Source organism: Motacilla alba, chromosome 13 (assembly GCF_015832195.1).
Source record: "Motacilla alba alba isolate MOTALB_02 chromosome 13, Motacilla_alba_V1.0_pri, whole genome shotgun sequence".
NCBI classification, from domain to species: domain Eukaryota; kingdom Metazoa; phylum Chordata; class Aves; order Passeriformes; family Motacillidae; genus Motacilla; species Motacilla alba.
In genome coordinates, this window is record NC_052028.1 from 17,894,664 (window position 1) to 17,920,633 (window position 25,970).

The 25,970-nt window shown below is 46.3% G+C and overlaps 1 protein-coding gene across 1 annotated transcript; it reads right to left on the reverse strand.

Moving 5' to 3' along the window:
• Positions 1-32: 32 nt before the first annotated feature.
• Positions 33-25,951, reverse strand: LARS1 (leucyl-tRNA synthetase 1). The gene is made up of 32 exons (XM_038150318.1): positions 25,669-25,951; positions 24,694-24,812; positions 23,137-23,224; positions 22,266-22,346; positions 21,709-21,849; positions 20,705-20,866; positions 19,941-20,053; positions 19,486-19,549; positions 18,886-18,953; positions 18,309-18,534; positions 17,146-17,233; positions 16,979-17,055; positions 16,272-16,325; positions 15,461-15,601; positions 14,644-14,721; positions 13,699-13,784; positions 13,543-13,608; positions 13,367-13,449; positions 12,640-12,778; positions 10,402-10,614; positions 9,498-9,555; positions 8,723-8,786; positions 7,981-8,164; positions 7,667-7,757; positions 6,693-6,833; positions 6,006-6,146; positions 5,813-5,923; positions 4,867-4,977; positions 2,749-2,853; positions 1,569-1,664; positions 1,061-1,193; positions 33-409 (listed from the first exon to the last, which is right to left on the reverse strand). The coding sequence occupies exons 1-32, from the start codon at positions 25,672-25,674 to the stop codon at positions 204-206; spliced, it is 3,534 nt and encodes a 1,177-aa protein (XP_038006246.1). The 5' UTR covers positions 25,675-25,951; the 3' UTR covers positions 33-203.
• Between the last annotated feature and the right edge of the window lie 19 nt (positions 25,952-25,970).

A 25,970-nucleotide genomic window follows, 5' to 3' on the forward strand; every position in this document is an offset into this window, starting at 1 on the left:
GGAAACTGTTTCTCTTCAAGAGAAGCCGAAGCACCAGAGGAAAATAATTTTATTAAATTCCTGTTTAAAAGAGCAGGGGCAACTGACATGTGAACTCGGGTTGGTTTGGGTGGGTTTTTTTTTTTTTTTACAAATTCTCTCCTTTGTTTAATACAAATTCTTCCGAGCGCCTCCAGGAACCTTTGCACTAGAGCCACGCCAGTTCAATGAACCAGGTAAACAATTGTGTCCCCAATGTCCTTTGTCAGGCCGTTCTCAGTGACACAGACGTGCCTCTGGGCCAGGTCAATGTGGAAGATGGCTTGTTCCAGGATTGGAGTTTTCCCTGCTTCCTCTTTGCCAAGGACTGGAACACGGCGGGGCCCAAGCACGGGATCATCAAACCTCATCAGCTTCACCTTGGAGAGATCTGCAGAGACAGAGCTGGTCAGGCCATGGGGGCTGCACACAGGCCACGGCACACACAGAGTTAACCACAGCAGTGCTGAACCCTTGGAACTTCCACACCTGCTCCAAGGAAACACATTCTCATGGGAATAACTGTGGTGCTAAGGTTTACACCAATACAACAACATCCTTCAGGGGTTACGCAGTGAGTTACCAACAGAAATGGGCATAAACCACACAGAAACACCAGCTCCTAATACCACATTCCAAGCACTGAATCTGCTTTAGCTGGCTCAGGACAGGTCTGAGTAACTGAACAGTTACTCCTCATTTTCTGAGGAATGAACTGCAGAGACTGGGAGGAAGAGGAAGGTGAGAGCTGATTTCAATACAATTCCCTATCAAAAGGCAGGCTAATAAGCCTGCTAAGCAGACCAAGAAGCCTGGGACCCTTCAGCTAAGCCCTCCTGCAAGTGCAGGCTCCCAGCCCCGTGCCCAGCACACTGACACCTCCTGAAGACAGGCAGGGGTCCCTGCTTCCCCTCACTCACTCCCAAAGCTCCGGCCCAGGAGCTGGCAGTGACTCACACCCTGCACACACAGGGCATGTCCAGGTCCTGCCACAGCCCTGTGTGCACGCCCTCACAGCTGGCACAGCTGCACTGGAGGCTACCTTTGATCCCTCTGTCCATCTTCATCAGGCGCCTGATGATGGTCTCTCTGTTGTCCCCCTGCCTGATGTCCATTTTCGTGGAGAAGTGGCCGTTGGAGGGCTGAGGGTTCACCAGGAACACGGACACGCCCGGCTGCGAGACACAACACACACCTTAAAGGAGAACCCGGGATCCCTCAGGAGAAACATGAGACTAAACCAAAGAAACATCTGCTGTGAATCAATCTTCCAGAGGGATAAAATCCCTTCAGAACCTGCCTGGCCATGCTGGATACCCGCGCTGCCCCAAATCTAAAATGCAGCCCAACGTGTAACAATTGTTTAAGACAGATTTAGGGAAATCAATGACATTTTTACTTTGAGAGTTAGAAATATTCATACATGAGAAACATTCATGTCTGATCAAAGTTTTTAAATGGCATATTTAAAAAAAAAAACAGACAAAAGTTTCAATTTAAGCTTTTTAATTAAATTTTCAGACTTTCAATATCTGAATTTCTGATATTACCTCAGTTCTGAATACAGAAAATGGTTTTCCAGGACAGCAGTCTTCTTTGATTTTATCTTCTGCTTCAGAAGCAAACTTCACCTCAATGTGATCCAGCTGTAAAAGAAAAAACGGGGGAGGAGGGCATAAGCAGGAGTTCAATGGCTTCAGAGGGAACAGCAGAGGTTACAGACCCATCAAAGAGCTGTTCATGTAGGAAAGGGGAAAGCAAACCTGCACTGCCATAAAGAAACAAAAACACAACTGACCCACAACATCTTGCTTTGGAAGAGAACTCTGAGGGTCACCTACTCCCTGTGTGAGTGCCCAAGACCCCGCTGTCAGTCTGGGACAGTGACCCCAGAGACCCCCCAGCCCCTCTGGCAGTTCCCAGCAGGGTATTCCTGCTCTGAGGACACGCTGCTCCCTCCCCCATGAAGATTTACAGATAGCTCAAGTAAAAGTTGCTGCTCGCTCTCAGCTTTGCTCTGACATGGGACAAGCCCAATAAAGTCACACTTGTTTCATACTGCACAGGTTACATCCAGCTCTGCAATATATACAGCTTCTAATTATTAAAAACCAGTTGCTTTTGATTTTGGCTTTTGGTGTTGGGGCTGTTTGGTTTTGTTTGTTTTGGGTTTTTTAACACCACGTGCCTGAGCTGTCCCCTCATTACCATGCTCCTATTAACCTAAATCCTGCTCATCATAAGAAGCAGCACAACTTTACCAGGCTGGATGCCTTTCACACAGCACAGTGTGAAAAGCCCTGCCAGAGCCTGCTCCCTGCAGAGGGAAGCCTGCTGCAGCCAGCATGCCAGGGTAGGTGCCCAAGGACTGACTGGTCTTGCTAATGCCTGGAAGCAGCTCCTTCTCACTTCTTCAGCAGGAAACACGAGACAGAGTGGCTGAGAGAACAAGGAATCCTCAAACTGCCAGGGAACCTCACTGTCCCAGCTGCATCCTCCTGCAGGGAAAACCAGCCCAGGTTCCTGGGACCATGTTTGTAGGGCACACCTAGCACTGTGCCTCATGCCAGCACTGAACAGATCCATGTGCATCTCCTTGACAAATAAAACACTGCTACCTGAGCAATGCACACCCAGAAGGTAACGGAAAGAGGCTTGGAGCCTTCGGGAAGGCTGCTGCTCCAGCTATCCCTATAAATGCCAAGCAGTAAGTGCCAAGTCTGTACCAACCTCCAGGGAATTTGTCAAATAGACAATGTTCTCCATCAGCACTGCACGCTCATCAAACTCCAGCTCAAGATCAAGAACACGAGAACCATTTTTCTCCAAGTTTTCCTGTGGGGAGGAGGGAAAAAGTATGAAAACCCTCTAAAGGCTGCAAGTAAAATGATGGTTCAAAATGGCAAACTATCCACATTAGTCATGAAAAGAATAGGCTTGTAAATCCAAGAGCTCTCTGCTGGCACAACATTAACACTGGAGCAATAATTTTCTTGTAACAGGGCTGCTTCTTCTACAGGGAGCTGGTGACACTGATGGGAGGAGTAAGAGCAATTAGAACACATTTTTAATATAGAATTGAAAAGGTGTTTGACATTCACAGTTATTTAAATCCCTACTTAATGTGCAGGTTGAGAATTCACAAAATCAGTCAGCATTTCAGTGGTATTTCACAGCAGGAAACTCAGGCTTATGACCCAGTTTAAAATAAAGGACGAGCCCACAACACCTGGACGTGCTCACAGCGAGTTCTCTGCAGGGAAATAACAACCACTTTGTACGTTAACATAAAAGTAACTTAATTAGTCCAGAAAGCCAGCAGCAACAGTCACAAGAGACACAGTATTAAAGGCAGTATAAAACCACACGATTTTTTTTTTTTAACTAAAACAGAACTTCCTCTTTGGAGTTTAATCTGTCCCTGCCTGGCTCTCACATGCTGAGCCAGCTGTCTCCTTTGAAGCTCTGCTTTGTCAGCCCCAGCATGGTTGTGGTTTCCTGGTTTCCTCATCAGTTTAATGTGAAAAATTCCCTTTTAACATGGAATTGCTTCCCTTTGTAAATCACAGAGGTGCTCCTACATTTCAGCCCTCCTCTGATGAGTAGGAAGCACAAGCAGAGATGCTCCTTGTACCCTGGAACTGATGAATAATTGGTTTCAGAGAAAGACATTGCTCAGGGGAGTCTGAGCTCAGGTGCTTCCATGTCTCTGTGGGAAATAGGCTGCTGCTTTTTGGAAGAAAAAGGTGGATTTGAGGTAAGCCTCAGCTCCTTCCCCACTTGCCCCAGGATCACTCACTGCTGCCAGACTAAAGACACCAAAGCACAGCAATGTTTCAGCCCTAACTCTTAGGACTGAGAGCTTGTCTGACCTTTCCCAGCTGGATCAGGGGATCTAACACATCCCTACTGCTCTCACCAACCTAGACAGGAAGCTCCAGAACTGCTCTGTGCTCTCTGCTCCTCTGAAGGCTTCCAAGCTCCCATGAAAAGGAACAATCAGAACAACCCCACTGAGACAGCAAAGAACAGCTCCACTCCACATGACAAAGCTCACAAAGAGAAGTAATTATTAACTGCATTTCAAAAATTAAGCTAAAGCTTAAGGGGGAAAAGTATTTTTTTACACTCATTAGGATTTTTTCCACTACTAATCCCTCCCAATTTCTACAGATCATGAAAAGTCATTAAAAAGGTTTTAAATCATACACTGCAACCCCCACCCCTCATTTAAAAAAATTGTTATTTCTTTGCTTCTTGGCTCTCCCCAGTTGTTGTATTGAATTTTCATCTGCGACATCAAGCACAAGAAAGTTTCTTTAAAGAAAGGGAAGCCAAGATTTTCATAGGCTTGCACGACTCAGGGCAAATAGTGTACTATCAGCATATTAAGTGATAAACATTAAGAATTACACACAAAATTCATAATTCCATTCAAGGCTCAGAACAGTCTCTTGTTTCCTCCCTTACACACACTGCAATCAATCAACTCTTGGCCTTACTCTTAGCTTCCAGTTTTTATGTCTCCAAAGCAACACTTGACTCATTTCAGCGTGAAAAACTGGAGAAAGAAGTCAAATAGGACACATTTCAAATACAGAGGGATCCAGGTGTGTTTGGAGTACAGACTGCATCACTCACAAAACACAGAAAGCACCAAGCCTCAACCAGATCCACAGCTCACCTGGGCTAATTCACACAGAGACATTTTTATTATGTAGCTCTTCCAGAGATGTAAAAGATGTTTATAAACAAACCCTCGAAGATGCCAAATGAGCAAAGGGCAAGGGGGAGACACTGCATTCACAAAAGCCTTTCCTGAACCAGAACTGTCTCTCTGACACTCACCTTAACCATGGCAACAAAAGGCATCACCTTCTTCATATACTTCTTCAGCTCTGGCAAGTTGTTCAGCTCACTGGCAATTACTTTATTATCTGGCAGCTGACCTCCACTGACCTAAAACAGGGATGAGCAAGCATTAAGGAGAACAGCTATCATGAAAAACTTGCCTTTCAATATGATGCACCTTTCCTGCTTTCCCATAAATACCAGCAAGGTTTGTCAGCATCATTGAGTCCTTAGTTTTCCCATCCCTCTGAAACCCAAACAGCATTTAGCACTAATACAGAAAAAAAGCCTATACAATGCCCAAAGGTGAATACCCCCAAGAACAAATTCCACATGAGGAACGTTGGTTTATCCCATTCCACAAGCTGGAATAGTCAGGACTGCCGAATCTATCGGCTCCAACCCTGTGTGTTCAAGCTGAGGATGGCTCATCAGGATCCCAAAGCCACCCTCAGCAGTTTCCCCATGTCAGGAGCATAGATCCTTCTGTTTTCTTAATATATTTCTTCTTATGACTGACTTACTCCATTTCAGCTATTTCCTGTGACACTGCTGAGTGGTATACACTTACTCACGGATTAGAACAAAGCTTCTAAGCCCACTTGCAGAGTAAGGCAGCAGTAGTCTGTCAGTCAACCATGTTTCCTCAAAAACATACTTGTAAAGAATATTTAAAAGCTAGCCACTTACAATTGGAAGAAACAACAGAGCACAGGCATGTTTTTTACTCAGACTGTTAAAACCAATGAAATGCAACTGTCAAATCAATGACAGTCCTTGGGACATTTCCCTTAAGCATCAAAACTTATGAGACAGTTGTAAAAGCATAAAGAAAATTAATCTACTGAAACTATTTGGTAACAAGGTACAGCTTATAAACTTTCTACAGATGAGCCCCCAAACAGCTGGCGAGCAGCTGGAGGGCAGGGGAGGGGACGGGCACCTGGAAGTGCTTGCGCAGGACGGATAGGGTGGTGTGCTGCCAGGGTGGGTAGCTCTTTGCCACGTAGATGGTGCAGTGAGAAGGCTTCTGGGAAGGCTCTTTTGTACTTTTCTGAGGAAATTAAAAAAAATCAGGAAGGAGTCCCTAGGCAATACAGAATTATGGCACGTGCACACAAACAGAGCAGCCTCACCTTCCCCTTCACAGGCGCCATGTAGCTCTTGAGGCGCAGGCGGAGGTCGTGAGCTGCTTCCATCAGGTACTGAGAGGAGCGGATCAGCACCTCATCCACGGGCCCTGCTGCTGGCCACGAGGCCCTCATGACGGAGTCAGCCTTGGGCAGGGCGAGACAGGAATGCACTGAGTGAACACACGTTAGCTCGTGGGCTTCCAACCAGCACAGCTTGATTGGGAAAGAGAGTTCAGCCAGTTTGGAGCTCAGCGAGCACCTACCCTGATAACCTAAAGGAGGGGGCACACAGACAACAAGCAACCTTGCACTTTGCAAGTGTGTTCAGGACTATACATACAATCACAACTACCATATGCCTATGGAGTGCCACCTACAAGCAGAGGGCTTAAAAAACAGCCACACTAAGCTTTATGCAGAAGTGTAAGACTATTGCATTGTTACACTAAATTTTAGATCACCTCTTCGTAAGCAGACAATGACAGTGACTGGTATTAATGTTGCACGTGTCATCACAGCAACAGGCCAGCTCCCTGCAGTCCCTGTCCCAGGGACAATGAGCCAGTATGACTGCTTGGATTCTGACACATCTTTTCTACTTGTACACAAGTATCTGTAAGCCTGACATGGTGTTACTGAAATCCATAAGAGCTCAGATCTGAACCAATGACAGAACTGAAACGTCAGTACCTTCCCCAGCAGGGCCCAGATGTGCTCACACAGGTGGGGGCAGATGGGAGCCAGCAGCAGAGTCTGCACCTCGATGAACTGGAACACCAGCTCCCTGTGCATGCCCTCGATGGCCAGCTCCCGGTACTTGTCTTTTGCTGCCTGGAACAACAACACAGCCATCAGCCCTGTGCTGCCAGGGAGAAACAGCAGAGCCACACACACACCCCTGCAGGCTCCAACACGCCTCCAGAACGTGAGCAGCTTGTCATAATCCACCACTGAGTTCTAAGAACTGCATTTTCCTGAAGCACCCACATGTGATCTGCCAGTTGGCCATCGGATTGTTGCATTTATGTGGTACTTTAAAAAACTGTTTATTGGCACAAACATAAAAGACAAAAACATCCCCAGCTGTGTATCAGGTGCTGTCATCCCAAATAACTTACATACAGATACTAATAAGAACTAAGAAAAAGGCAATGAATGTGATCTATCATTACACACAATTCAGCCTATTTAACCCTGCTCCTGAGTATCTCAAAGCAGCCACATGAAGGAGTGTGTGTAATTCATTAAATGGAGCAGCATGCTCTGCAGACACTCTGGAGACATGGTTTATGGAGGATATCAAAAAGCACTATGCTTCCAAACAATTTTGTTGACGCATTATCTGGATTTCTTATGAAGAATCCTTTATCACGAAAGATATAAAGAAAGGTAACACTCTTTTTAATAGTGTCTTTTTTAAAGCAGCTTCTTGCTCATATTAGATATCAGGACTATTTTGCAGAATTGCATTTCCTTTCCTCTGGACCTTTGTAAACTGACACAAGCAAACCTCTACGATTCCACATTTATTCCCTTGAAGTACTCTTGTTTCTTGACACAATTCTGATTTCAATTCAGCTGTATGATTAAGGATCAGAGACAAAAGGAATAAAAGAAATTCACTAAGTAACAAATACCAGGTGTCATTTTCTTACATCTCCTACCTGAAACTCAAAGAAGCCAGTTTTCAGAGCTTCCTTAAACATCATCTTCTCATAATTTTGGTCTGTCTTCATTATGCCTGCATTCATCTCACTGGGGAGGGAAGGGAAGTGACAACATCAGTACAGCACAGTCTGCCCCACATAATGACAACACTGTAAAACTGTCACCAATGCAGCCAAACCCCATAACCTATTCTGGAACGAGCACTGTTTTATGGAATTCATTAATTTTTAGGAAAAAAAAACAAATTACAGGATTCCTCCTTGCAAGGAAAAACCTGGTCCAAACTGTATGATTAACCTTCGTACCACACCTGGCAAAGACTCTGTCATTGAAGGTGCTGGCTGGGCCACTCCTCAGGCTGTCTCTGTTTGCAATCATCTCCTTCACCCACTCCACCCACGTGTAGAGACGGAGAATACCAGCATCTGCCATGGCTTCCACAAAGTTGGCATCTTCAACAGTGTCTCCAGCATCAGCCAAGGCCAAACGCATGCCTGAAGGAAAGGGGGTCAGCTGCCAGGCTGGGATACCCATGGAGTGCTGTGCCTCCTGTCCCGTGACAGCTCACTTCAGCTGGAGTTAACAAATGCAAAGCCAGGCCACAACCTGCCTGGCCAGCCAGAGATGCCTCAAAGGAGGCACTTCCCCTGGGAGAGGAACACTGCCCTCCTGGGGAGGGGACCAGACAGACACCAGAACCAGGAGACCAGCACGGTCCCAGGAGCACGGGAGGAGCACGGCACACGTGGATACACAGGGCACAAATAAGTACACACCCCACGCACACCAAGAGTTCTGATCTCTTCAGTGAGTGTACAGGGCTCAAGCAGGCTGCTCTGGAGAGCTCAGCCCCAGGAGCAGCTCCTGGCTGAACCAGGTGTGCTAACACACATCCCCATCTTCCAAGCGGAGTTCAGCTTTTCAACAAGAACAGGTGGTAAGTGGCAGATTTATTGCTATTTGATACTGCAATAAACTCCTTTGAGAGCAAAACACCCATTTTGGTAATTTTGGCATAATTGACAATCAGATGCAGGTCAGAACGCACTCACCATCTGCAGAAAACTTGTCAACAGCTTGAGTGAGGGTGAGGAAGTTGCCTGTCGATTTAGACATCTGAAAGAAAGATAAGAGTGCTTGTTTTCTCACACATCCCCTGTGTTGGTGGATAAGCAAGACAGACCCAGCAAGGGTTTGGGCAAACAATTTCCTCATGAATCACAGCAAAAAGCACTTTGGTAAATCTGAATGAGGTCTCACAGCAAAAGCAGACTGAACTCTGCATGCACTCAGCAACAAAATACAATCCCAGAAATTCCCTGAATTAAACATAAAAACTACTTTAAAACTGGCAGCTTCAGATCACCATGTGCTGATTTTCCAACAAGAACTCCCCTAGGGTTTGTGTGGGGGTTTTTTTGATTCATATCACACAGTCTCCAAGGCCTAATTCCTGGGTTCAGGCACTTCTAATTCAATTCAGTGTCAGAACTTGCACATACTAGCAAGCTATTACCCCAAACTTTTTCCTCTCACTGCACCTACTCCAATGCTCTAAAAAGATAAACTTTACTTGAATAAATAAATATTCTATATTACCCTAAAACTTAACAGAAATGCACTGTAAACTGGTGAGACCACACAAGAGCTGACTTAAGAGAAAGTGCTAATAGAATCACAGGCAAGGTGGGTCTTTACTTCTAATGAATGAACAACTGGAGGGCACTAATGCAGAAATGTCACTGTGTCCCCTGCTTACATCCCAAGAAGAAGTTTCCAGTCTGGCTAGCAAACACAAAAGCCAGGCCACCCACAACCTCGCCGTACCTTTTCAGAATTGAGGAGCAGGTGTCCATTGGCTCTCACAGCTACTGGCCATTTTTCCCTGTTTGAAGGCAAGACACAAATCTTTTGGCCAAGTAAATACATATTCTCTTTTTTTAAAAAAGGAACAAACATTTTATGTTCCAGTTTGAGATGAACACCTTCAGTGGAATCTTCAAAAAAAATACCTAAGGGTTGTCTTAAATATATTAAGGAGTGTCTCTGAAGATGAAAAGAATGACAGTATAAAGGCTGAGGATTATCATTGCTGAAACGCAGGGCAGGGAGCAGGACACCTGCAATTACAGCTCATTTACGTCACCCTCCTCTGTTCAGATATTTCTAATTTAAAGGCCAGTGATTGGCACTGCCCAAGAGCACACGATAGTGCTGGGTCCACATTTCTACCCATGAAGGAAGGAGATATTAAATTATCCACAATCATCTTCACCATACATCAGAAACACACTTTTCCCATATACAGTTTTATACAACCCCTAAACCAAAATTCAAGGGACTGCAAACAGTATCTTCACCATAAAAGCATCATGCAATGGGCAAAGATTCTCAACCAGTCCTGCACAGCCCATGGGAGTATGTATGTCTTTTTTAACCATCCTTGAGAAGGAATTAAGAACACTTAATAATAATGTCAAATAAATTCCAGAGCAGGAATTCAACTCAAGGCTGGGAAATCCATAGGAGGAGATAATGCAGAAAAACCAGGGGAAATAATGGTAAAAAACCTTTCCATTTCAATCATTTCTGTTATAGACAACTGTATCAAAGCTGCAATATGAAAATACATTTTCAACATGATTCTAAATGTTGTACAGTCCAAAGGCCAGTAGCAAAGGTAACAGAACTGCAAACTCTCCAGCTTTACCTGCATCACATCCCCACTCACCTTTGCTCTGGCCACATGGCCACATGGTTGTAGAGGTAGTACGACAGATGATTTGGAACAAGATCTTTGCCAGAGACTCTGAGATCCACAGGATACCAGAATTCAAACTCCTCCTTCAGCTTATCCAACTTTTCTTTTGGAATCTCAGTTTTGGGGAATGGAGCTGTCTTGAAGAAGATGTAATCCCAAACCTCTTTGCTCATTTGATGTGCCCTGCACAGAATCAGTCCCACACTGCAGTCAGCCACAGCTCCTCACATCCTACAGCACTTTGTCAGGCAGCTCAACCCTGCGGCTGCATTCTCACAGCACAGTCCACCTGGTCAGCAAACATGGACAGAGTGCCCAGCGCCTTTGCCTGAGTTCAGGTGAGTGAATCCAATGTCAGAAACAAATTCAGAACTGCTCAAGCCATGCCCTGCTTAAACTGCCCTTGGAGATTAAACATAAAGACTCCCATAAAGAAAAAGTGATTAATAACTAAAGCTTAGTATTGAATATCCTGGAAACCTGATTATTTCTTTTCCAAATGTCACCACCCGAGCCTCAGCACCACCTGTGGCCTTAAGTGAACACTGAGAGCTCCTCACTGGTATGGTTCATGGAGCCATTCCTTCTGGCTTCCCAGAGGTCATAGAGCAGGAGGACAGGAGAGAACTGCTGTACAGTCCAAGGCTGCCTCCTACATGGAAAATATTTGTGGTCTTTTCCCACTTCAAATGGAATGAAAATTTTAAATTAACATTTACTGCAAGACACATCTTACCAATGACCAGAGGTAAGACCCACAATTTTGAAGGAAAATACTGATGAGATGCAACTGATACCCACAGCTCTGTGGCCACTGGGCTGCATTGACACATATCCTGCATGTTTCTACAGAGATTCTTATTCCTGGCTCTCAGAACTCCAGTAGAGTGCACCAGATTCTGCATGCATTCCAAATCAAATGCTTTCAAGCCAAAGTCTGCTATGTGTTAGCACCTGCCAAGGGGCTTTGACCTGCACTATGCAGAGAGGAAAAGCTTTCTGAGCCCCAAATGCTTCCCCTACACATTAAAAAAACACCTCAGATGGTGATCTGTACTACCAGTCCAGAATAAATCCTACAGGCACAGGTTTGCTGGTTTGGTTCTGGCAGTTCTTGCTCCATGCTTTAAATTCCTGAGCTGTGACTGGGCTTGTGTTTGGTGCCAAATTCATTGTAACTGAAGGTGACTGAAAGGATGGGCCATAAATCCCTCCTTCCTTCACACCACAGAGCAAGTATCAGCAAAAAGCATTTTCCAAGGCTGCTAGATGTTATCTACTTGCATAGAGGAGCACTCTAATGGTACATGCTTAATTACATCAAATCTGTAATTCAGGGCCCAGGATGCTCACTTCAAAGCTTGTTTCTAGACACAACTCGCTCGTGTACAGCTTCTCTGTAATTAGAGAGGTTTGAGCCCAAATGACAGCCTTGCCCAGTCTCAGAGGTACTTCTGTCTGTAAGAATCAGAATCTTTACTTTGGAAATGGTTTTCAGATTAGTAATAACATATAGTAAGAAAAGTTTCCATTCCAATATGTAAACTAGTCCAGAAATTAGTCCCTAAACCACACAGAACTAGAGCAGATGATTCAAGGCACAATCTGAAGTCTTTTTTCAACTCCAGACTGAGCTGTACTATCTCATCTCTCTGACCCCTATCACCACACTTCAAAAGCCACTCCAGCCAAGAGGTCACATGTGTCCTCCCCCTTGCTCTGAAGACTTCCACAGACAAGTTGTGGATAAAAGATGGTTCTGAGCTTCCAGGAGAGTGACAGTGACAAAAACCAAGAGCTAAATCCTACTCCCTCTGTACACTGGAGCCTACAATTTACTGTGGTGCACAGCAGTCTCAGCAAGCAGACACCTAAGCAGCCAATCACCCAACAACCTGCCAAGGCTCATTTCAAGGCAAGACAAACAAGTATTGAAAAAGGTGATTTACTCTCCACACAGCTCTTTCAGAGTGCTTTCAGAAGCATTTTTCCACTCTCTCTCTCTCACTGCCTGTCACTCTCCTTTCTTTCCTTACTGCCCCTCTGCAAACCTGTTCTAACTCAGCTCATGGCAGGTTAAGTTTAATAAAGACACGTTTTACACACAAAAGCAAAGACTCGGCCTCCTTGGCAAATCTTTCTGCAGAGCAATTCAGGAGATAAGCACACCTAATTAAACAAGAGAACTTAATGGTTCACTGTCCTTACCTGATGCCCAGAGGAGACTCTCCTTGGCCCCTCAGGTTCCCCCCCTGCAGCAGGTGAGCCACGGTGTAATAGGCCATGTAGATGGTGGAGTCAGAGAGAGACTCAATCAGCCACTGCTCGTCCCAGGGCAGGCGGGTCCCTGCAGGGCAAGGCTGTGTCAGGCACCCAGCACACTCTGACCCCCACACAGCAGCAGCTGGTGATTGCCAGAGGAACACAAACATACATCTATACATTACTACTCGTGCCAATGGGTTTAAAAATTAAACTATGCATTTTGAAATTTTACTCAAGGGCAAACAGTTGCTGATTTTCAACCTGTTTCCTGACACAGCTCAGCTCGAGAACGTCTGCTGTGGGTTACAGTGCACATCTAGCAGCTGTCCCATGTCAGGCTACACAAGATGAAGGCTAATCAGGATTTGAGGAGAAAACTCCAGAAATGGTAAAAGCTCCCTTACTGAGGTCCCTTCCAAATCAACAGCCCAGGCAGAAAGCTACTAAGATGCAGCACAGACTACCTGCAGTAGTGCAAATATTGCCAGCCCCACGCACTTCCAACAAAGCACACCTTCTCTGGGATGCTGGGCCAAGGTACAAGTTGGACAGTGCTGCTCCCACACTTCCCTATACCACTGGGGATGTTATACAGCACTTAAGCCTTCCAAATGAAATGAGGAGGACCATCCTCACAAAGAACCAGCTGAGAAAGGAATGCTTTGCCTACCTAAGCCATACGTCCTGGAGCACGCATGCTCTTGTAGCCAACCTAAGGTAGCTTCAAAATTTCTCCTAGTCTCTTCACAGAACCTGCAAGAAAGAAGCTCTTACTGCCTTCATCCCTCTCAGACCCCAGCAAGAGCAGCAAAGCCACTCTCCTTTACAGCCACACTCATAACTCACGTCTCCAGGTGTTGCAAGCACTCTGACGTCTGTTTCTTCCAGCTTGCTTCACCATAATCTAAATACCTACAGTCAGGAGAGGTTTATTGTAATAAAGCAACGGAGAAGCAGTGTACAATTGGAGCAGCTTTGTAACTGCAGCTTTGTTTCACTCACCACTGGTCGCAAAGGGCCACGACACACTCATCAGCAGATCTCGACATAACTTGTTTCTCAGGTTCCATATAAATCATGGCTTCACCCTGAGTTGAAAGGGCAATGAAAGCTGAGATGTAAGTACTTATCAAAGTATTGAAAACACTGACCACTTACTAAAAAGCATCCCCTCCACTCCAATTTGGTTTATAGCATTTACTGCACGGCTCTCACCACTGCCCAAGCTCTCTGCCTCAGTATTCCCTCCAGTGAAATGAGGCAAGGCTTGACTCTACTTCCCTAAGGTACCAGCTCACAGCACTTTGAACAGAATGCAGGAGGAAAAGCACAGAATATTCCCCATAGATTATGCCCCCTGATTGAAACAGCTCCTAGGAAACTCTGGGGGACAGAGGGAGGGGGAAAACCAAAGAAAAATGGGATGCTGAGCTTCAGATCTACTGCACACATCATGCCTGCTGATGCATTATAATCTGGACATAACAGTGCCACAACAACAAGGGAAAGATGACTAAAAGCCTGAAGCCTCCTCTCACTCCCAGTCCTCATCAGGGAGTCTCATTACAGGGATGCCACAGTCACTGTTTACTGCTGTTTTCTGAAACAGGAGCCCAGCAAGGGGGCATTTGCACATCACACATCTCCTTCACTGGCTTGCAAGAGACTTGACAGCCCAGGTCCCACACTGCCAGTATCCTCCCAGCTATGCTAAAGAATAAACTGGACCACCAGAACATGTCCCAGGGAGGGTGACAGAACAAGGCAGAGAACTCTAATGAAGCTGCTCAGCCCACTCAGCCCAGGAACACCAGGTCCCTCTCTCTGCAGCGACTCAAAGCACCCTGAGGGCTGCAGAGCCACACCAAGGGCTTCTCTGGCGACGCAGCCCTGTGAAAAGGACAAAGCAGGCAGCTCAGAAGCAGCTGCGTGCACACTGTCACCTACCTTATCCAACATCAGCTTCTGAATGCGCTTCTTGACATCTTGGACTTTTTGTCCTTTGAATTCATCCACCAACATCACCTGCAAAGATGGGTCACAGGAGATAACTGTTTTCAAAATTTAGCAAGAAATAGGTGCCCTAGGTGTTCAAATCAATATAAGGAAGTAGCAGGTGCTGCGATCTTTGACATGAAAAAAATAAGAGTACAGGTATTGGTTTCTTTTCATTATGTGCTGTCATCTTTACCCAAAAACAGTTTGTACACATGTCAGCAGCCACACAGATGACACATTGCAAAGAGTCAGAAATAAAAACTATTGCTTGCTTACAAAAGAACAGCTGAGAAATACACATGGTGAGCTACTGAAGTAAAGACAGGAGAAAAAAAGAAAAAACAAAACAAACACCAAAAAAAACCAAAACAACAAAAAAAACCCAACCCAAAAACAAAACAACAAAAAAAATCTGCAAATAATTACATCTTCTCATTTCATATCAGTTTCCCTATCTATACTTGCATCAAAATGGAGCAGCACCCCAGAAGGTGATCACTTGCTGAGAAACCAGGTTATAATGTTATAATGCTCAGAGAACACAGGAATGTGTGAGAGGAAACTTTCTCCAGTTCTACATCACTCCTTCAACTGCAGAACCTTACTGCAGGAAGAGTCTAAATGAAAAGTCCTTTGGGACTTTTTTTGGGAAAAAAGTACACTGTCCCACTTTCTTGAATTTTTTCTTTTTATTCTTTACCTGCCTTTTTTTTTCTCCTAGTTGAACTCACCAAGAAACCACTTACCAAAATCTTGTATTACTTACTCCCTCATAGAATCCTTTCAGGTACACTCTCTCCTTGGCCTCTGCAAGCTTCTCTCTGTCATTCTGGCTCTGGATTTTGAGCTCATCACAGATAAACGGAGCACAAAGGCTGCCACAGCCTGGGATTTCAATGATGGGCACCTGAGAATTAACAGAGGGCTGTCAAACCCCTCCTGCAACCCAGCACTCACTCCACACATCCACAGCATCCAACACAGGTTACACAGGGCTTACAACAGATTGCTGCAACTCCACTCATGGCCCAGGAGTTGTGGCAGCCCCCAGGGGGACTCCTGAGCTGCCCAGCTGTGTCCTATGACATGGCACCACACGGAGCTGTGCCAGGACTGGAGCTGGTGTGTGGAGCCAAGGGCACTGCACAATTCTGGGATGGCTTCCCCTGAAACCTGCATTTTCTAATGGAAACTGCCTCAGCCTCCAGGCTGTGCTAACAGTGAGGGACTGCAGCCTTTTGCATTGAACAGACACCCTCCTAACCTGGCCATGAGGGCAGAGTTTTCATCAGCCAACAGGTTACCAGGATAATGATGCATTCCATTTCCCAAAACAAAAACTCCTGTAAAAATTGACACTTTCCCTTCTCTCTGAATTATAGCATAGAACAACAAGTCTTGGCTGCAAGCCTTAACAGACCAAATGTTGCAACTAGAGGAAAGTATGAAAACTTTACGTTTTTCAGCTTTCAGCTGAGAAGGACTTTAAACAGAAACTCTGGAAGAGGTGGCACAGTTTCTCATCGGTGAGCATAACACCCTATGGGCTGCAGATGGACACGTCTGGGTGCACTCACCGGCTCGAATGGCAGGACCATCTCATCTCTGATGCCATACTTCACCCGCAAGGCCTTGAAAGGTGGAAGAAAAAAACAACAGATAGAAGTCTTCTAGATGTAAAGGTTTTTATCCATTCATAGTGGTTTTTTTTTTTACATAATGGTTTATTACAAATCAGACAAAGCCACTTCCCAGCCTTCTCAGCATTTCTGACACGTGAGTTCAATCCTCATCTCATTTCCAGGTGATTTTTTGCCATAATTGTCTACATTTTTTTTAAATGGGAAAAATTGATATTGCTCTACCCTGAAATGAGTGGGCAAAAATTCAGCAGCCAGGGATAGCTGTTCAGATGCTGAGGTACTGCTGCAGTTAGTAACAATCACTTTCAGTCTCATTTGAAATTCATAGAGAATCTTAATCTCATTTTTGGAAGTCATTTCCACAACAGGAATTCATTTCTGTTTCACTGGTGCTCTTCTCTACCTTAACATGCAGCACAAGTCACATGATTCTCATCCAAAACTCAGACCTGAAGTCTGAAAAAAAAACCATCTGTCCTAGCCCAGGTGGTTTAAACTTCATTTATTTTTAACTGCTTTGACTTCAAGTTAGAGATGGCAAAATGCCAATTAAAGCAAGTTTCATTTTTCTCACTGGATATTCACTTTTGACCCTTTTCACTAGGGAAAGGAAAGAGAAACAATTCAGTTAACAGACTGACCTGCTTCTTTTTCAAGTCTCTCAGGGCTGCAAAGTCATCTGGAGAGTCAGAGGGAACACTTGTCACCACTCCAGTTCCTTGGCAAAGACAAAGACAAACACATGAAAGGATTAGTCCCCACATACTGCATGCCAGTGCCCATCCAACAGGCCCTGCTGCAGAATTACCTTTATCCTCCTTGATGGTGAGCATGGGCAGGGCATATATGACCTTGTAGGTGCTGAGGGGTGCCGAAAGCGCAGCCCCAAGGATCTCCTGAGCAGGACAAAGGAACAGCATTACACTAAATCAGGGGCTTTCAGTCTAGTACAGCAAGCTCTCCTGGCTGACATTCTTCAAATTTTCTGTAAATTTTCCTGACACATTACAAACAAATTAAATACATTTTACATACAGATGGACAAGGAGGAAGTACATATGAAAGCTGTGGTACTATTTGAGACAGGATTTGGTTATATATGGGTAGAAAAGTCAAATACCAAATACCAAGAAGCTTAAACTACAAGCATGTAGAATTGGGAAAGCCTAGGAAGCAGAAGGACAGTTTGCTTCCAAGTATCTGAAGCACAACAGCATTGAGGCAGAAATGGCTTAGGAAGCCAGTGTCCAAAGTGACATTAAACAAAGAAAGCATATTGTCAAGATATTCACACACTGACAGGAGGCAGTCAAGATGCAGCAGCTGTCCTCTACCTCACTAATTTGCTTGAATTCACATCATGCCTACTAACAAAGGAAAAATTTTCTACTTCATTCTTCAAAGCAAAATCAAGAAAGATGGTGACAAGTTGTAGTGAATGGAGATCAAGGGATGCAAACAGCTGAAGGTGCTTTGTATCAGGATGAATAAACACCACTGATGACACTTGCACAAAGCACACAAGTTAAGGACAGCAAACCCCACAACCACTGACATTCACTACTCAGCTAAGAAAGCTTCATTCACACAGATGTACTGGAAATGTCAGTACCAACAAAAGCCTTTTCCACATAACCCTTTCTAGCCATTACTTTTCCCCCTCCCTTTCCATTTAATCTTCCCAGCAAGCAGAAAAGCATTCCTTAACACTGTCCTTTCACCACATCATGCTGAGGGAGTAGGAATGCATCTGTGCCCAGCTAAGTGCACCAGGTTCTTCTCCCAGCAGCAGCTCTGGCTTGGCTGCCAAGGAAGCTGCCTGCTGCTTGCCTCGTTTGTCACTAAAGATTTCAGCCGCTCCACAATTTCTGTGACCCCTCCCGTATTTTCTTTGCAATTAGAACTCCAGCGTCACCTTTGTGAGCCCCGGAGGAGCAGCTGAGCCTGCCCAGCCCGCGGCAGGATGCTCACCTCTCCCATGAGCTCCTTGACCACGGGCAGGACGCCGCTGTCCCGGGTGAAGCCCTGGTAGGACATGTTGCGGGCGGCGCGCTGCGTGCAGATGAAGATGTCCCCGCCGCCCGTCTCAAAGCCGATGTACTTCATGTCCGGCCGCAGCCAGCAGTTGGTCTGGCCAAACATGGTCTCTGGCCTCAGCGTGGCAGCCACCAGGAAGATGTTTTTTCCTCTCAAGCCACTGGGGGGAAGAAGGATTGGATAAGTTACCAGAATAAAATCGTTACGGCTCATACAGAACAGGCTTTTAAACTGACATCGACTTCCAAGCAACGTTTCCTAAGAGACAGAAGTGGGTCATTAGTTCATTGCGAGTTTTCCATTTTCTTTCCTTTTTTTCTTTTTCTTTTCATTCCATCTTGAGGTCCACACAGACACAGCAAACAGAGCAGGTCAAAATTCTGACCAGGTCTTTGAAGTGATGGAAATAACCAGGTGAAATTAAATTCTGCACTAGGCAAAACAGTTTAATTCAATGGTCAGTTCTGGCCAGGAGACAGAGCCCATCTGCCACTAAAAAGTCAAGACCTACCTCAATTTCGCAGGGTAAGGATCCAACACCTTCATTTTTATCAGTGTGTATTCTTGAGGCCCAACACCCTGCAAGTCCCACAGACAATGCAACAATCAATAAATGAAAGTCACTTGAGCAGTGAAGAAAACAAATCCTATTCTGTAGGAGCCTAATCCAAACACTGCTTAAGGTACTGATGCTTTCCTCAGAGTAAATCCTATTTCCATTCATATGAAAGGCTGTTCACTAAAATGCAGACTGCAGACAGGTTATACTGTGCTCCTACACCCAAAACTAACTAGTCACAGACACTGTCTCAGCAACATCCAAGTTAACAACAGCTTGTTTATTTAGTTTCAACAGATAACAACACAATGGAGTGCTGCTGCTGGCACAGATTCAAAACAATCACAGAAACCAGCTGCAATGGAACATACTACCCATAGTTCCAGACAAATCTGCTCAAGAGAAGAGTTCATTCAATTTTCACATGCACTGACAGCTGAGAGCCACTGACTCTGCACATCCAAACTGTGTTTTGCTCTAAGATACAACTGACTTCCCATTTAGTACTTGAGATCATAAGCAATGCATGAAAATGTCAGGTTAAAATATTACCTCTCCTGTTTGCCTGTCATGATCCATGCAAGGCTGTCCATCTTTAGGAGAATAAATTGTATACCTAGAAAAAGATTTTCATTTAGCAGTGAGTAAAATAGAGCAAGAAGAAAAAAATATAGCTCTCTGGGAAAAAAAGACCTCTTATGGCATTTTCAAATTTTGTTTGGATCTGTTTCCATCAGTGCCAATGTTCAGATTTCACAAGAGCTTTCAGAATTTACCCTTTTTGCTTGGGGTTGGTACCCATGGCAAAACTAAACCTGGAAGACAAACGTCACATGCTTTGCTGGCACAACAACTGCACTTACTGCATCAGGCAGAGCACCAGCAAGGAATGATTCTGGTTTCATGTGAGTTGAAAGCATGCTCTAGAGACGAGCCACAGGGCTCTGTCCCTGGCACAGCTGAGCTTATCCACACTCCCAAAAACTCAGAGCTGAGTGGCAGCTTACCGTTTGCCAAACTTAATCTTGTTTCTCTCCTTTAGTGTAAGGAATTGCCATCGCACAAAGGAATCATAGTAGGGATTGACATTTGTTGTAATGAAGGAACGCCTCCAGTCCACCTGAAAATGGCAAGAGGCTCCAGTAAGTAAGCACAATCAAGAAACCAAAGCAATCTCATAATACTGTAACTATTACCTCAAAAATAAAAGAGCTTTCTCTCCAGTAAGACAATGCAGGTACACATCCCATAAAGGGTATAAGCTTTATACACATCTGTGCCTGCTCTCTGAGCAGAGATGTCAAAGACTTGAGGTCCCTCCACTGACAGAAATTTAGAGGTTTTGTAGTAGTTTAAACCAACCATTCAAGTGAAACTCAGTACTGCCTTGTCCTATCATCTTTATTTCTCCCCATTTTAAAAAACCTGTTGTCAGCAGGACAAGTACTTTTAGAAGTAGAAGAATGATGTGATGTCAAATAGAACCACTGTCAGTACTGACTACAGACAAGTGATCTCACATGGGAACCACAGGTCACAATGTCTTTAATGGACTCATTTCCAGCTGTGACCACTGCACAGGGTACAAGCTCTGTGTAAGAAAGCACCTAATTATCACCCAAGACCATTAACTGTTAAATGACTAATTCCACACATATCAGACACATTCCTGGAATTATGCTGGTATTACACAGAAAATCTCAAGGAGAAGCAGCACATTCACCAACACAGTAATAATACAGGCATGGCTGCCTGCATCACCCAGAGTCACCTTCAATCCCATGCTCTTCAGATCCTGCACAGCAAGGGGAGGGAAATAATCCAGCCAGTGCTCAGCTTCAGAAAAACTGACCACTTCTTCATCAGACAGACCCAAAGACTTCATGATCCCCCACTGGTATTTGGAAGAGCCAGTCTTGGCAGCAGCCTTGCTCTGAAAGAACAGTTGGCATTAGGAAGAAGCCCACAGCCTTGTCACAAGAGCATTTGCCTCTGCTAATGTTATGGTTTCTGATTGCGCACACACAAGTTAATATTCTCACATCCTGCCTCTAACAGTGAGGGTAATTGATTAGAGTTTCCATTTTACACCCCGTATTTGCAGAGGTGTAGCATACAGGGTGTATTCTACCATACCTTGAGCTCACTGTTCATTCCCTAACCCTCCTCTTCCCAGCTGCCCCATGCCAATGACCAAAGCACCTGCAGGGGCTCTGCCACAACAACACCTGGCAAGGAGCAGCCTGCTGTCCAGGCCCTGCTCAAACCCATGGGTTTTTGCAAATCCTAAATCCTAAATCTCATTTAAAAACCTGATAAGTGAAAATAGTTTGGATGATTTTACTGAGCCTATCTAGATAGAACTGGCTAGATACCAACTTTAAAAACAATAACTAGGACAGCAGGAATACACATGCTTTACCTCTGAGAAAGCAGGGCTACTTCCTACAACTTGCTTATGAATGTTCCATGAAGAGATTAAAAAAAAAGGAAGAAAAAGATGAGAGTATTACTCTGGATCTGATCTGCTTTTTCTCAGAAATCTATCAGGCAGTGCATTACTTTACCAATAAGGGTTCATGCATTAACGTGGTATCTCTGGAACCATGCAGTTAATGCATTTTCTCAAGTCCACCCTAAAGCTACATTGGAAAAAACAATAAAAATCTCTGCATTGAGGTTTCTGTGAGCCCAAGGGAGGAAAAGCCTACAATGTGCACACCGAAGTTTTGAGAGCATAGCTCTCAGTCCAGGAAGGCTTGGTTTAAACTTTACCTTTTTCCCTTTTGCTTTGTCTTTGATGACAATTTCTTCCTCCTTTTTACCAGAATTTTCTTCCTCTTCCTCCTCCTCATCAGGAAATTCCGGTGGGCAACCATACAACTCCATTTCCCTTTTCAGTTTATCTGCACAAGCCTGAACAGAGTCATTGACAGTGTGTCAGCCAGGGCGCCAGCTGCACCCACGGCCAAGGAGAGGGTTTTACTGATAACATTTTGCATTAAACTTTCTTTGGACCTTGCATTAAGATTTAGGAGATCCTGCCACTTCCAGATCACCTTCCAGGGCAGGAAGAGGTTTATTGTAAGGATTTTCTTGCAAAGGAAAACATACAACAGGTAAAATTCAGTTTTCCAGCACTTTGTCTTTTAAAGTGATGTTATAGGTCAAGCACAACACGTTTGTTACAAATTCAGGTGCCAAATCAATAGTCTTGGTGAGTTTGTACATGAACTAAGGTGATGCTGGGGATGGACAGTAAGCAAGTCTCCAAGCAGCCTTAGGGATAAAAACCCCATCAGAAACAACCCCCCAGCAACTGCCAAACTCACCTTGATGGGCATCCCCGTGCAGTGCAGCCCAAAGGGAAACAAGCAGCTCCTCCCCTTCAGCCTCTGGTACCCGACTGCAAACTGGCAAATGGAAAATGGAGCAGCTGAAATGGGAGAGCCTGGGCTGGGCCAGCACTGCCCAAACACAGCTGTGACTCCTTCTGCACGCAGCCCCGGGCAGGCGGCACAGCTGGGGCAGCCCTGGCAGGCAGCTGAGGCCGAGGTTGTTCCCAGCCTGCCCCGGGCAGGTGGCACAGCTGGGGCAGCCCTGGCAGGCAGCTGAGGCCGAGGTTGTTCCCAGGCTGCCCTGGGCAGGTGGCACAGCTGGGGCAGCCCTGGCAGGCAGCTGAGGTCGAGGTTGTTCCCAGGCTGCCCTGGGCAGGCGGCACAGCTGGGGCAGCCCTGGCAGGCAGCTGAGGCCGAGGTTGTTCCCAGGCTGCCCCTGAGGCTGCTCAGGCAGGGGCGTGCCATGCTTCCAGGCTGGCTCCCCCTGAGAGCAGAGGGGGCTGCTGTGGAGTCCCACCCCTAGCACCCAAAACCTGCTCCCACACAGGTCACAGCAACCACTAACAAAAGGGACAGGGCTCCTGTGAGGCTTGAGCCGTTCAGCAGCATCTCCTAAAAATCTCATTTCCAAGAACAAGGGAAACACCTGCGGCCCCATCTCATCAAATTAAAAATCACATTAATGGAATTTCCCTTCAGCTAGCAATATTCCTACTGAAAATGTGGAAAAAGGGAAAGTTTAATAAGTCATTACTAAAGCTATAAAGGAATTGGCATGGCATCCTCTTGGCTCAAAAACTGAACTACAAAATCAGCGTTTGTTCTAGAATAGTATTTAAAGGTGTCAGCAAAGGAGAAGTTTTACCTCACATTTAGATAAGGAAAATGTGTGTCCCAGGTGCAGGCGGCCATTCATGTAAGGGTAAGGAAAGGTAACAAAGTACTTCCCTTTGCTGCAAAGAAAGTCAAAGGATTAGAACACATAATTAGCTTGTAAATGACCATCAGACAATACACGAGCAAAACAGGTAACTGGGATGTTCAGCTATTATAGCCCACAGTGATGTTATTTTCCTTGCCAGTAGTGAGTATTTGATTTTTAACAGTTGATACACTAACAGACTTTATCATCCTAAAACACAAACACAAAAGAAAAATCCCACAGAGGACTGACATCACACAGAAACATTGAAACAGACATAGCATGCTCCCAAAGGTAACAAATTCTAATCCTGCTTCAGCAAATTAATTACAGCAAAGGCTCAAAGTAATTTATTTAATCTCCCACTGTGCGTGAGTTCAGGTTTTAAGGGCACTCTGCAGCTATCACTCCTTTCACAGGGATATATTGTTGCAGGGTGTTTCAAAGATGTATTACGTTGTTGGAACCTGAGCTCTCAAAGCAGCTAAGAAAATATTTACATTTAGGACACTGAATTTCTACCTCTACCTTTGTACTTCACGCCTTGTCTCTCCCCTTCACACACTCCTGCCACCCATTAACATGAGGGAATAAAGGCCAAGTCATTTGTTTGCCTGCAAAATCTACAATCTAAGAACCTGACACCTGTTACACCACTCCAGTTATTATCTTGGCTTAGTCTGACTTTCCCACACACCGAGCATTAACCTCATGCTGCCAAGGTCACTGCTTTTCCAGCCAGAGGCGCCCCACAGGATTAATGCTGCTGCCCCAGGCAGCCCCCACACCTGGAAAAGCAGGGATCCCACCCGTTCCAAAGGAACCGCGCTCCCAAGCACGCTCCGCGCTCCCAGGGGATAAACAGCTCCCTCAGGGCTTACCCTGGGGCAGAAACAAGAGCAAGAGTCCCGTGGTGCTCCCCAGCCCTGCAGAGCACTCTGTGCACCTGTGCCAGGCTCTTCCTCCCCGCGGGGGCTGCAGCCAGCGGTGACCAAGGTGGCTCACCTGCTGTCCCCACAGCCCCCGACCCTGCCCTCCTGCAGCTGCACACCAGCACAGGAGCTGCCCCACACAGCCCCCGACCCTGCCCTCCTGCAGCTGCACACCAGCACAGGAGCTGCCCCACACACCCCGGGGCCCTGTGCAGCACTGCTGTGCTGTGGGGCAGAGCAGGGCACCTTCCCTCCAAGCGACACCTCCCGGGGTGAGGGCTCAGGCACCTCCTCCCTGGCAAAGGGCACGAGTCACCCAACAGAACTGCTTTTAAGCCCACAGAGGGTACTGACACTGCCGGGGAATGAAAAAGCTCCTCTCATGCTGCTGGAAGTCAGCCACGCACGTACCCAGCTTCATGTCATCAGCTACAGAATGTCAGCAGCGTGTGAGCAAGGCCCTCCAGCCGGGCCACGAGCACTGCTCCACACAAAGGGGCACCTCTCCCCCCAGCAGATCCTGAATGAAAAGGCATCTCAAGCAGTGAAAACCCGAGCACAACCATACCTCCTCTGGTCCCTCCTGTCTGCAGCATTGACCTCAAACACTCGATCACGCTCCCACTTCTGCTGGACCTCTCTTTCAATCTTCTTCAGGAAATCCACCTTCGCTGTTCCTTTACGCTCCTGCTCGGCAGAGGGAGGAAGAGAAGGCTGGCTGAACAGGGTAAGGAATAACAGAGCTGTAACCCAGCACAGACCCCCGAGCTCCTTGGGCAAGGGGCACTGCAGCTGGCTCTGCAAGCCTGAGACCCAGCCCTCTGAAACTGGACCTGAGATCTGCCAGGAAAGCACCAACAACCATTTTCCACAGCAAGGACTCCACAGTAGCCAGGACACACACACACACTGGCCATCTGGCCAATAAAGAACAGACTCAGAGATGCCTGAACTGGGGAGGCAGAAGAGGATATAAATCAGAAGTGAAAACTCCCATGGAATTCTGGTTTTATTCCAGATTCTCCATAAACCCGTGTGATGCACCCCCCTCTTGACACACAAAAAGTGGGCACAGCACTCCCTATACCAGGAAGAGAGCTGGTAACAACTCTACCTGTAGATCACGAAGCTCCTCAGGTAAAGCATCCCAAGCGATTTTAATTAAATCAGAGCTCAGCAGCCCTTCTCCTCATTCTTTTACCACACAACACATGGCAAGTACTAAAGGATCTTATTCTTTCACCATATAACACACAGGAATTGTTAAAGAACACACGCATTACGGACACACGCATTCTGCACTCATAAAAGATGAGGATTTAGTTTTCTCCCATCAAAACCAAGACATTCCTAAGACCTTTACACCAAGGGGCCGCAGCCGCCGGCCAAAGGCCCCGCGCACGCCGCTATGGGACCCTCTTCCCGGAGACCGGGATGCCGAGGGGTGACCCTGAGGAGAGGGCGAGGAGAGGGCGAGGAGCCCCAGGGAGCGCCAGGAGCCCCGGCAGCCCCGGAGCGAGCCCGGCCCGGCTCCCGCACTCACCGCCATGTTGCCGCGCCTGACGGGCCGCTCGGGCCGTGCCAACAGCGGCAGCGGGCGGGGGAGCGCGGGCCGTACCAAGGCAGCGGGCGGGGGGACACCGGGCCCTTCTCAGCGTGAAGGGAGGAGAGAGAAGGAGGGCGGCCGGGAGAGCGAGCGGAGCGATCGCTGCGGCCCCGGGAGCGAGCGGAGCGATCGCTGCGGCCACTCGTCCCGGCGGGGGACGGGGTAACGAGCCCGGTGCGCCGGGCCGAGGCCTGCGCCCGCCGGCACGCTGTCCCTTTAAGAGCGCCCCCCCCAAGATG